The sequence below is a fragment of the Rousettus aegyptiacus genome, unplaced genomic scaffold (assembly GCF_014176215.1).
Source record: "Rousettus aegyptiacus isolate mRouAeg1 unplaced genomic scaffold, mRouAeg1.p scaffold_m13_p_1, whole genome shotgun sequence".
NCBI classification, from domain to species: domain Eukaryota; kingdom Metazoa; phylum Chordata; class Mammalia; order Chiroptera; family Pteropodidae; genus Rousettus; species Rousettus aegyptiacus.
Genome location: NW_023416284.1, coordinates 46,609,764 through 46,623,595, shown reverse-complemented (window position 1 = coordinate 46,623,595; position 13,832 = coordinate 46,609,764). Strand labels below are relative to the sequence as shown.

The 13,832-nt window shown below is 36.1% G+C and overlaps 1 protein-coding gene across 3 annotated transcripts in view; it reads left to right on the top strand.

Annotated features, from left to right (window-relative positions):
- RPE65 (retinoid isomerohydrolase RPE65) overlaps positions 1–13,832 on the top strand; it is a 37,571-nt gene that overhangs the window by 5,161 nt on the left and 18,578 nt on the right. For all 3 annotated transcript variants that reach the window (XM_016164539.2, XM_016164537.2, XM_036235139.1), the window contains exon 2: positions 93–220. In XM_016164539.2, coding sequence (XP_016020025.2) covers positions 200–220 — 21 coding nt within the window. In that variant the 5' untranslated portion in view covers positions 93–199. The remainder of the gene's footprint in view (positions 1–92; positions 221–13,832) is intronic.

Genomic DNA, 13,832 nt, shown 5'->3' with positions numbered 1-13,832 from the left:
CTATTCTCTGAGTCATTTTGCTGATAATGAATTGGCCTTGAGAAGGATGAGGTGTTGTTCATTAATCTATTTATTCATTCATTCATTTCTAGGTATTGTTCTAGACACCAGAGACAAATACAAGGATCCTGCTGCCATGGACACAGTCCATAATTAACTACTGATTTCTTGTTGTTACTGTTGTTTGTTTTTGCTTTACATGGGAAGATCATATCGTGAAGTAAGTACTGAGTAATGCTCAAATGGACACCTAATTAGCTCCTCATTCTTTTGAATTTAGAATGTACTATGACTCATTCGTTTAAATTTGAAGGCCAAAAACTTGAAGTTACCACTAGAAGATAATTACTTAAACTGTAGAAAACATATACTGAGCACATAACCTATCGTCATTATTCCACACCACCCTCAGTTGGGCTTGAGAATAAATGTGCAGGCCATTTTGACAGATAGGTATGAGGGCAGTGATATAAAAGTAACCAAAAGACCTATTTCTCCAAAATAACTCCTTTGACAGTCAAATTCAGTACAAAGATTTTACATCATTCATTAATGCATTCATTCATGCATTTATTTATTTATGTTTATTGAGGTAACGTTGGTTAATACAATTATATAATCTTCAGGTGTACATTATCATTTGATATTTATATATTCTATTGTGTGTTTACCACCCAAAGTCCAGTTTCCTTTAGCTACCATATATTTGGTCCTCTTTACATACTTCACCCTCCTCTTAAACCCTATGTTTGACCTCCTTTACCCCATCTACCTTCTCCCTCCTCCCCCAGCTCCCTAGTAACCACTAGTCTATAGTCCTCTGGTAACCACTAGCCTATAGTCCATGTCCATGAGTCTCTGTTTGTTTTTCCTGCTCATTTGTTGCTTTTAGGTTTATATCCCACATATGTGATATCATGTGATTTTCAATCTTTTCTGTCTGGCTTATTTCTCTTAGCATGATTATCTCAAAGACCATCTATGTTGTTGCAAATGGCAGTATTTCATCTCTTTATATGGCTGAGTAATATTCCATTGTCTATATGTACCACAGCTTTTTTAGCCAGTTGTCTATTAAAGGACACTTCAGTCGCTTCCATATCCTGACCACTGTGATTAATGCTAATATGAACATTGGTGTGCAAATATCTTTTCGAATATGGGTTTTCAAGCCTTTGGGGTAAATACCAGTAGAAGGATTACTAGATCATATTGTAGGTCAATTCTTAGTTGTTTGAGGAACCTTCATACCACTTTCCATAGTGGCTGTAACAATTTGCAGTCTCGCCAGCAGTGTATGAGGGTTTCTATTTCTCCACATCCTCTCCAACATTTGTTATTACTTATCCTGTTGATTATAGCCATTCTAACAGGTGTGAGATGGTATCTCATTGTGGGTTTTGATTTGCATTTTCCTAATAGCTAGTGATGTTGAACATCTTTTCATATATTTGTTGGTCATTTATATGTCCTCTAGGGAGAAGTGTCTGTTCAGGTCCTCTGCCAATTTTTTGATTGGATAATTTGTTTTTTGTTGTTATTGAGTCGTATGAGTTCTTTGTATATTTTGGATATTAGGCCTTTATCGGAGGCATTGCTCACAAATATATTTTCCCAGTTAGATGGTTGTCTCATCACCTCGTTGACAGTTTCTTTTGCTGAGCAGAAGCTTTTTAGTTTGATGTAGTCCCATTCATTTATTTTAGCTTTTACTTCTCTTGCCTTTAAGGTCAAATTCATAAAATCTCTTTAAGCCCAAGGTCTTTGAGTTTAGGTCCTATGTTTTCTTCTATGCATTTTATTGTTTCAGATCTTATAGTCAAGTCCTTAATCCATTTTGAGTTAATTTTGGTGTGTGGTGATAGACAACAGTTCTTTTCTTTTGCATGTGGTTTTCCAGTTTTTCCAGCACCATTTATTGAAGAGGCTTTCCTTTCTACATTCATTCATTTATATCACTCACTAAAACCTGCTACGTGCTCTGCATTGTGCTAGACAATGGGAATAAAAGACTAAATAAGACATCTTAGTCATGATGTAGAGAAGTTCACAGACTTGTTAGAGAAAGATATGAATAAATTGCTAATTATGATATAATGTAATGAGTGCTACAATAGAATTATAAAGCTATGAGGTAATATGTGTCATATGTTGTGTGTTTTGGGGGTTATATTATCTATACATTGGATAAAATTTGCCAAAGAAGGACATTGTTTTTTTTATTTATTGCCATTTGTGTAGTACATAGCACTATTTCTTATAAGTTTTAGCAGTAGTTTTTAAGTTTCTTGCCTCCTGCTATATCCAACTTCCAATACCACCACATCACACCTAACCCTTTCAGTTATGAAACTCCATAATCTCATTTTCCCACTTCCAAAGATGCAAAGTCCCCTAAGTTATTCTATTTGAAGCTCAGACAGTTCTCTGATATTTATTTCAAAACAAACATTTCCCAGCTGGTGAACTTCAGCTCTCAACCAAAATCAAGTGCTAAGGACCAAATTCACCCTCTTGCCTGAAATAATAAAAAATAAATAAACAACAGTGTTCAATATACGGGACACTGGTCAATAGAAAACAATGATCCCTAAACAAGGTAAGCTGTTTGATTGCACCAACTTAATGTTCTGAAAAATTTCTAGGCTGTGATGCCCAGAAAATGAACCTAAATAAATCCAGGATGACTCCCTGAATTGAGGAGATGAACTGAGAATTTGAGAATGAAGTGATTAGAGTTCATAAAAATATAGAAGGGAAAATCTACAGAGAGAGAGCTCTGAAGCTCTGCTGAGTAACCCCCTTCAATATTCAGCTGAAATATTTATCAGTGCTTCTGGATGAGGAAATTACCCAAAGCCAAGAGAACCACCTAAATGCGTTAGGGGTAACAGTGCCAGGCACCCACACAGAGCTAAGAATAGTACCTATTTCCACCATCCAAAACTTCCTACTAATCGAAAACCTCAATTCATGAAAATTTGGTAGAATACACAAAGGAATGTTAACTCAATATTGTATAGTAATGCTGTATAATACAGTATTGGAGAAAATTGCCCTTACACTGGGCATGGCTTTAATCTTGCCTAACAATTCTTAAAAGCAAAACTCAAAAGGATCAAATTGTTTCTAATAACATTGAGTTCTGGAACAAAACTCATGAATAATTAAAGGATACAAATAAACCCAGCACTCAATGAGATAAAATTTAAATGTCTGGCATCTAATCAAACAATTACCGGACATGCAAAGCAGCAGAAAAATATAAAGACATAATTAAGACAAAAATCAATCTGACTTTGAATTGACACATACGTTATAATTAGCAGACAGATATATTAAAGCATTCAAAAAGTTAAGTAGAGATATGGGAGATATGAAAAGGACCGAAATAGAAATTCTGGAGATAACAACTAGAGAGTCTGATATGAAAATTATAGGAGGTGGGATTAACAACAACAACGATGAGTAATCCAAAGAAAGCATTAAAAAAAAAAAAAAAAGATGCTGTGTTTGCCTCCTCCCAAGGCCACATCAAAATTACAACTAAACTACAGAACAACCATCACTGAGAATCACCTAAAGTCTAGCTAAACAGAAGTCCTACAATGAAAGATATACAGAAGGATACACATTTGGAGACTGATAGGAGAGCCAGAGACTCAGAATGGCAAGTCTCACACTCACGTATGGTTGTTAAAAATCAGGAGGGATATCTTAGCTGTGGTGATCCCTCCTGAGGAGTGAGGGGTCCCAGGCCCACATCAGTCTCCTCAGCTCAGGTTTCCAGTGCCAGGGAGAGATGTCCCTGTAATTCTTGGCTGTGAAAACCAGAGGAGATTGTAGTTGGGTGAGACACAGGGCTGCTGGAGGCCCAGGAGCTTCTCTTAAAGGGCCTGTACACAAACTTACTTGCTGGTAAACTCACTTTCTCTGAGCTCCAGCACTGGAACAGCAGCTCAAAAGAGACTTACAGGGTGAAACTAAATTGTCTGGCGTCAGGGAAATGGCTCAAGAGTCTGCTTCCTCCCAAACAGAAGTGCTTACAGAAATCATTATTCTTTTGTTGAACCCTCTCCTCGCCCAGCCTGCACCCCAAGGTAGGTGCCACATCTGAGCCTCCTCCATCATCCTGGTTAACACTATTTGTCCCGCCCTGCACATTCCCTGACACTCCACCCCAACCAACTTTGGGGCCCACCCAAGCCACTTTCAATGGCTTTTTCATACAAACAGCCTGCCTTGACTCATGCTACACACTTTCCTAAAATCTATCTAAGGTTCACAAACTCAAAAGAAGCAGCATCTGATCTCAGCATGCCATGTACCTTATACTAAGCAGCCCCAAGCCCGGCACTCGCAGCAGCCAGCTTTGGTTCACAACTTAGTTTCTCCCAGGCACCTTCGAGGCCAGCATAAGTGGTAACCATTTGCCGATCATTTTGTAGCTCACACCAAGTAGAACCAGGCAGGACACAGGAAGCAGTTAAACTTGGCCTGTACCAGAGCCCCTCCCAGGAGGCCTCAGAACCAACACATCCAGGGTCAGCTTCAGAACACAACAGAGCACCACCAAAACACCTAAAGGACAGACTTGGCAGGCACCAGAGCCCACTAAGGTAAATCCTGCTCCATAGCGTCAGCTCCTCCACTATAGTCACAGCCAGTCCTCACAACCAATCAGCATGAGGGTCAATCCCTTCTATTGACATGTCAAAAGTAATCAAGACTGAGCTATAACAGGAAGGTACACACAATCCACACAGGGGACATACCTGGAGCACACAGCTCAGGTGACCAGGGCAATTGTGCCACTAAGCCCCACAGGACACCCCCTACAACATAAGGACCCTCTACTAAATCCAGGATATATAGCAAATCTATCTAATACATAGACACAAACACAGGGAGGTAGCCAAAATGAGGAGACAAAGAACTATGTCCCAAATGAAAGAACAGAACAAAACTTCAGAAAAAGAACTAAACTGAATGGATACAAGCAATCTACCAAATGCAGAGCTCAAAACACTGGTTCTAAGGATGCTCAGTTGACAGTGAGAACTTCAACAAAGGAAATAGGAAACATAAAAATGGAGATGGAAAACATAAAAAATGAAGTCAGAAATGAAGAATGCAAAAACTGAAATGAAGACTACATAAAAGGGAATCAACAGTAGATTAGATGAAGCATAAGACTGAATAAGTGATTTGGAAGATAAGGTAGCAGAAAACACCCAATCAGAACAGCAACCAGAAAAATAAGTGTAGTTTAAGGGAACTCTGGGAAAACATCAAATGTACCAACATTGGCATTATAGGGATATCAGAAGGAGAAGAGAGAGGGCAAGCAATTGAAAACCTTTTTCAAGAAATAATGTTGAAAAACTTCCTTAATCTGGTGAAGGAAATAGACACACAACTCCAGAAAGTACAGAGTCCTTAACAAGATGAACCCAAAGACGTCCAAACCAAGACATATCATAATTAAAATGCCAAAGGTTAAAGACAAAAAGAGAATCTTAAAAGAAGCAAGAGAAAAGCAATTAGTTACATACAAGAGAGCTTCCATAAGACTGTCAGCTGACTTCTCAATAGAAATTTTGCAAGCCAGAGGAATTTGGCATGAAATATTCAAAGTGGTGAAAGTCAAGGACCTACAAGATTATTCTACCCAGCAAAGCTGTTATTTAGAATCAGAAGACAAATAAAGAGCTTCCCAGAAAAGAAAAAGCTAAAGGAGTTCATCACCACCAAACCTCTATTATAAAAAATGTTAAAGAAACTTCTTTAAGAAGAAGGAGAAAAGATCAAAATTAGGAAAAATAAAATGGCAATAAACATATTAATCAATGATTGCTTTAAACATAAATGGATTAAATGCTCCAATCAAAAGACATAGTGTAAGAAAACAAGACCCTCACATAGGCTGCCTACAAAAGACTCACTTCAGGTTGAAAGACACATGGACTAAAAGTAAAGGGATGGAAAAAGATATTGCATGAAATGGAAATGAATAAACAAAAAAGGTATGGTAACAGTATTTAAACCAGACAAATTATATATATATAAAATGTATTCTTTATACATTTATAAAATGTATTCTTTATATGTGTTCTATACATATATATTATATGTAAATATATAAATAGAGAGAGAGAGAGAGAGGGAAGGAAGGAAGGAAGGAAGGAAGGAAGGAAGGAAGGAAGGAAGGAAGGAAGGAAGGAAGGAAGGAAGGAAAAAATAATGAAAGATAGAACAAAGGCTGTAACAAGAGACAAAGAAGGAAAGAAGGACGCAGTAATTCTACTTCTGGGTATTTATCTGAAGAAACTAAAACACTAATTTAAAAAGATATCTATATATGTTCGCTGCAACATTATTTACAGCAGCCAATATATGGAAGCAACATAAGTGTCTATAAATAGATGAATGGATAAAGAAGTGGTACATATATATACGATAGAATATTACTCAGCCATAAAAAAACAATAAAATCTTGCCATCTGCAACAGCATGGATGAACTTAGAGACTATTATTCAAAGGGAAATAAGTTAGACAGAGAGAGACAAATACCATATGATTTCACTTATATATGGAATCTAAAAAACAAAAAAAAATAAACAAACAGAAACAAACTCTTAAATATAGAAAACATTTCGATGGTTGTCAGATGGGAGGGACCTTGCAGGGATGGGTAAAAAGGGGGAAATTATTAAGAACCAAATTGATAGTTACAAAATAGTCATGGAGATGCGAAGTATAGATAGCATAGGGAATATAGTCAATATTGTAATAACTATGTGTGATATCATATGGATACTAAATTGATTGGGGTGATCACTTTGTAAATTATATAAATGTCTAATCACTATGTTATACACCTGAAACTAATATGATATTGTGTGTCAACCATAATTAAAAAATAAAAAAATTATTTAAAAATCAGAAGGCATAAGAAAGGAAAGGTGGAACAAAGAGCAGATGAGATGAACAGAAAATAAACAACAAAATTATAAATTCAAATTTAACCACATTAATAATCATATTAAATGTTAATTGTTTACCTATTTTCCTTTAGAAGCACATGTTTTCAGATTTAATTTTTTTAAAAAAGGCCCAAATTATCTTCTGCCTCCAAAAAATGTAGTTTAAACATAAAGACACAAATAGGTTGAAAATTTAAAAAATGGTTCTTTGAGAAAATCAGTATACTTGATAACTCCTAGCCATACTTATTAGTAAAAAACATAAAAAATAAAAAATAAAAAAGGAGAAGAGTACAATTACAAATACCAGGAATGAAAGATACAACATAATCACAGAATCTACAGATATTTAAAAAAAAATACAGGATTATTATGAACAACTTTATTCCAGTATATCAGAGATGAAATAGAGAAGCTAGAAATAGAATTTGTAGTTAAAGCCCTTTCAAAAAAGAAAGCTCCATGTTCAAAATGGCTTGACTGGTGAACTCTAACACACATTTAAGGAAGAAATAATAGTAATTCTATACAAAGTTTTTCAGAAAACCAAACAGCTGATAACAATTTCCAACTCATTTTTTAAAGCCATCTTTACTTTGATACCAAAATCAGATGAAAACATTACAAGAAGAAAAACTATAGACCAATATCCAACTTGAACATAGATGCAAGAATTCTTAGAATTTTAGTAAATATAAAAGGATATAAAAGTTGATAAAATGATAATATATTTTTCTGGTTTATTTGATAAATGCAAAGTTGCTTTAATATTTTAATCAATGATTCACCAAATTAAACTATAAAGTGTATCCATATGATCATCTTAACGGATATGAAAAAGCATTTGACATAATCTAGCACCTATTCCTGATTAAAAACCCTCAACAAGTAGAAAATTTCCTCAACTCGATAAAGGACATCCATCAAAAACCTACAGCTAGCATCATATTTAATGGTGAAAGACTCCGTACTTTCTAATTAAGACCAGGAGCAAGACAAGGATATTCTTTCTTTGCATATCTATTTGACAATGTATTGGAGGTTCTAGCTAATGCAATAAGGCAAGAAAATTTTTTTAAAAAGGCATTCAACTTGGAAAGGAAGACGTAAACTGTTTTTAATTCATAGATAATATGCTTTTTTATGTAGAAAATATGATGGAATCTTTTTAAAAGGTACTAGAACTAATAAATGAGTTTAGAAAGATTGTAGGATAAAATGTTAATATACAAATCAAATTTATTTATATACATCATCACCCAACAAGCAGAAATATAAAATTTAAAAAACAATACAATTTGTAATAGCCTAATATATTTAATAATTACTTAGTGCCGGGCTCTGTGATAAAGTGACAAACAAGGGTATTCTTCTCAAGAAACTCTCTATGTGGGGAATCAAACATAAAAAATTGATAACATACTCTGATAAGAAGAGGAATAGAGACATTTAGTGGACATTTAGTTAATTCTATTAACAACTTTATTCTATTAGAAAATCTATTCTCCCACTGTCTGAGAATAACCCGTTAGCAATCTAATAACTCCATAACTGGATTGGTACAACCAGGATTCCTAATGCTATTAGAATAGCACTTTTCCTGCTGTCCATGTGCCTGTAGTTAAGAGGATAAGTCATTTTTAATTCGCATTTGAGGCTCTTTTGTCTAATAAACCAGTTCTCTGGCCCAGGAGGTAAAAAAAAAGAAAAAAAAAAAAACCCTGTTCTAAAAGATTTCAGCTGCCCATTCCTCTTTGCATTTGTACCAACTATCAGAACCTGAGAACTTAAAAGTGTATTGAGTCCTTCAAAAGCTGAGGCATATTAATCCAAGAAGGCTAACCCAAAATCCTCTTTTGTGCTTTTCCTTTTTGGTTTTGGTTTTGAATCAAGAGCTGATTAATTAAAATAAGAGTATAATCAAGATCTTAAGTAAAATGTTTCAAATTCTTTAGAAAACAAATTCTTAAGCATGAATTTATAAACAATTTTATAATCATTCTTGTACTCAGTTAATAAGGCAATCTTTTAGTGGCCTCTTCTAACTGGGCTGAATAAACAGGTCTTATTGAGTTCTTGCACTGATATTTGAGTATAATGATGATACATAAGTGTTATGGCAAGGTTACTGCCAAGCTCTACCTTTTTAAGATATCAAATATTAAAATATATCACATCCAAGCCAGAGACCATAAATAATTTAAATGTCTATTATTCACACAGCTGTGTGCGAAGCAAGAAGGATTCCATGAGTGAGGGGTAGGACCCACCAGCAAGAAGGCACTCTGATGTCCACTGGAAAGAAAGAGAGTCAAAGTGTGCAGGCTCAGGGGCTATATACATATATTTCTTCCCAATGACATTTTTTAATGATGCCAGTTCTGGTAGAAGTAGAGAGACAGAGGGGCAGAAGGGGTTACCTCACATGTGATTTATGATGATACAACAGATACGACTGCAGAGTTTTTTCTGTTGTTTTTCACCCTGGGGGAGCAGTTGGGATGGCTGCCAGTTTCCATACTGACAGGTGTTGAATAGTCTAGCCAAATGCCATTGTGCTAGGGTGGTTTAATTATATCTGCTTGCAATAAGCAATAAGCTCAGAATCTAAAGTGAAAGACAGACATGCTAACAAATGAAACAACATAACGTGCTATAGACAAAAATAGACATATATGTTTCAAAAAAGTGCAGAAGAGAGCATCCTATCTGAGTCATCACAGGAAGGTGATACTCTATCAGATGGAAAAGGGAGTTCCAAGCAAAGGGACTAGACCGTGTGAAGAAAGGGGGCATGAAATGGTATACAATTGGTGAGAAGCAATAACAGCTTGATATTGCTGGGGTACAAATGAAAGGGGAAAGCAGTAGATGATGACACTGAGAAGTAGACAAGGGTCAGTGTGTAGAGCATCTTACAGCTATGTCAAAGTGCTTGGGCTTTATCCAGTTAAATGCAAACCTCTTGAAAGGGTCTAAGGATAGAAGGGACATGGTCTGATTTTCCTTGAAGAAGAATGACTTTGACACTATGGTTGGGGAATGGTCGAAGACACAGATTAGGGACAAGTCAGCTAGGAATCTTCCAGGAGCATATGTCTACAAAGAGCACTAAAATACCATTCAGCTTGTACTGAAATAGAGAAAATAATATTTACCAGAACTTCTGTATGTGAATGGAAGTAATTCATAAGAATGCAGACTCTGGAATCAGACTGCTTTGGCTTGAATTTCACCTCCACTAAGCATATTCCTTTGGGGTAAGGAGGATCTGGCATGCTACAGGAGAGAAGGAGAAGGATGGAGAATTAAGCTTCATGGAGATGATAAACATCTTACAGCAGCAATCCCCAGCCTTTTTGGCACCAGAAATCAGTGCCCCTGTGAAAATCTAATGCCTGATGATCTGAGGTGGACTGAGGTGGTGATGCTAGTGCTGGGGAGCAGATGCAAATACAGATGAAGCTTTGCTCACTGCCAGCTGCTCACCTTCTACTATGTGGCCTGGTTCTGAACCGGCAATGGACCAGTACTGGTAGTGGCCTGGGAGTTGGGAACCCCTGTCTTAAAACATCTCGAATTTAATTGGGACCACTAAATATACCCATTTCTACCCAAACATTCCTCCTCTAGTCATAAAGAATAAAATGAGACTCAATTCAGTTGCTCAAGAAAAAAATTAAAAATCATATTTGGTTCTCCTATGTACCAAGCTGCAAAAATGGCCCCAATTCTTTATCCTTTTCTGTATCCATGACCTTTGCCATGTGACACTGTAGTTCTCATTAATGACTAAAAGGCAAAGGCTATTTTCACACCCATTAAAATATGTTTTGCTAATAGAGCATCGTGTAAGTGGCAGTGTATCAGTTCTGAGCCTAGGCCTTCAGTGGCCTTTCATATTTTTGCTTGTTCTCTTTCATTTCTGCCATTGTCAGGAGAAAATTCCCAGGTTACCCTACTGAACAGCAGACATGTTAGGCTATTTGTTCTAAAAATACAAATTATGGCAATTTTTATTTTTACAACATAAAGTCAATTATTTGACTCATCGCAGCTGAGATTAAAGTCCAGTTATGGGAGCAAGTCCAACCAATATCAGCAGATCTACCCAGCCAACTACCCCAGACTCATTGTATGGCACTGAGGTTTGGTATTTAATTTTTATGTTATAGATAATTTACATATCTCATGACCCCATTTTCTAATATCCAAGACATATCAATTATATCACACAAGTCCTGTACTTCTACCTTCCAAACAGACCTCGAATCTATCTATTTTTTTCCTATCCGTATTGCTCCACTCTAGTTTAAAAATCCTTACCTCACCTGAACTACTGCTTTCTCTGCTTCTAAATCAGACACTTATAATCCATTCTTCAAATATCAGGGAGACTGATTTTCTCCCAAATTATAAATCAGATCACTTCAGTCATTCCCTGCTTAAAATCCTTTAACATCTTCTAATTGTTCTCAGGATACAATCCAAACTCCTCATCATGACCTCTAGGCCCTGCATGACCTGCCTAATATTAGGATGAAAAAAAATTAGCTTGTATTATACTCTCAAAAGTATTTTCTTCAAAGAAATGTGAAACCAATTCCTATTTAGAAATTTCTGTTTGAAGGAAGGTGTTTAATTGTTTTGATTCATAGAATTTTATTTTGGTAAATGTACCAAAATGTATTAAAAATTAAGTTTCTTTGGCAGTCACAGAAACCGAACATGAAGATCTGATTTTAACAAATAATAAAAAATTAAGGTGGAAGATAAGAGGAGAGGATGAAACAAAAAGTAACAATACATTACAGGTCTGGTGTATCACAGCGAAACAACAAAAGGTTACGGTTAGACCTTAAAAAGGTTCTTTAGGAGCCAAGAGGTTGAAAAGATGCATTAGAAAGGATATATCCCAGCTTTGCTCTGATTTCATATCAACAGGAGAATGGGGGGAAGTGGATTACCTGTAAGGTAGGAGGTATTAGCTGGACGATTATATAGGAAATCAAACTTTCTGAGAATAAGCACTGCTTGGTATTAATATTTTTATAGAGTGCTTTCGGCTAAAAAAAGAAAAAAAAGCTTTTACTTATTTCCCCTATTTTATACCTAAAGAACTCAAATTTCTTTGAGGTTGAGTGAACAGTAATTAGTTTTCATCCCGACTTTAATCAAGCATACTAACTTGACAACTCAAATGACCCATAACTCTGTAAACCTTCCAGGAATGAATTGCTGTAATTTGTGTTTTTAAAACAAATAGCCCTCAAGCAGATGACTCCCAGCATTTAAATAGGTTGAAAAATAAAAGCCACTAAACATGTAATATAAAATGCAAAATCTACTAAAATCAGCTTCTATTTTTATCAAAGGTTTGTTTCTGGGGACTTCTTTAAGAAATATCATGTCTGTGCCAGGGAACAACTCATGTCTAATAAAGCAGCGTAAAAATATGAATGAAATAGTGCTATAGATTCTCGGAGAGGGAAAGGCCTTCTAACATGGACCTCTCAAACCACCTACTCTGCCTTCTCTCACTATGCAAACTTCACAAAGAATGTTCTCTCCATCTTCTCTGTGCCCACACGCTGGCAATCTTCCATATTCCCACTCAGTCCACTTCTCTATGAAGCCTTTAAACCATACAGCCCCCAGTGATGTCTATCTTTAATCAAAATCAGAATTCATTCTGCATCACTAAAACATCTCTCTCTCTCTCACTCTCTCTCTCTCTCTCTCTCACACACACACACACACACAAACACACATACACACACACACACACTCACACAGTGTGTGCTATCTCAATGAATTGTAGCACATTTCAAGCCATAAATCTAGTAGTCATCCTTTTTCTGCCTTTTACTTCACTAATGCATTTGCCAGTCACAAAGCCTGATCAATCCTCTTCTGAAATATCTCTTGAATCTCACCATTCATATCCATCCCCAAGACATTCTCCTATATCAGCTACTTTCACTTGTTTGGTCTTTTCCTGATTTATCTTTCCCAAATTTCCCATTCCAACATATTATCCAAAATGTAATCAAAGTGGCCTTAATAAAACACACATTAGATTGTATCAATCTTCTAAATAAAACATTTTAGTAATTCCCTTTGTTCTTATGATATGAGTTACAATTTCTTTACATAGTTTATAAGACTTCAAAATCTGTCCTGATCTAGTAGCTTTGTTGCTTACCTTTTCTCAAAATCATGCTTACTTCCAGACTTTTGTAAATTCTACCAGTTGTACCTGAATACCCTTCTCCTTGCCCATGGACTGGCTAACTTTTACATAGTCTTTCTATCTTAGCTTAGATACTTCCTCAAAAATTTTTCTGAGACCTCCACATGCCAACAAGGATGTTCTTTCTGTGCAATAATACAGTACCCTTTATTATCATCATTTTATAAAGACAGAGCTCTTAGTTGCAAACAAGATGTCCATTTTAGTTAATCGAAGTAGCACACAAATATTTAAAATATTAGATAGCTGACAGAATTTCTTCAATAGCTAAAGAATGGAGCTTGGAGATTACCAGGCCAGTGATAATGCTCTATGTTTCACTAGAGCGTGGCTCGGTAGAATGGCTCCAGTGGAGACACAACTGCCTTAGTTGAATGGTGACACCGCTGATTCTTGGCACTGGGTCTGCTACCACTAGAACCTCTGCCCCTGACTCTGATTGGTAGAGCTGAGGTCACATGCCTGCACCCTTGTTGCAAGGCTGGCTGGGAAAGTAAGCTCTCATCTTTTTTCTTGAGGAGTACTTAGAATAATTGCTCTACAATTTTGTTAAAGATCCCTAGGGTGGGTAGCCATAGCTATTTATTAATTT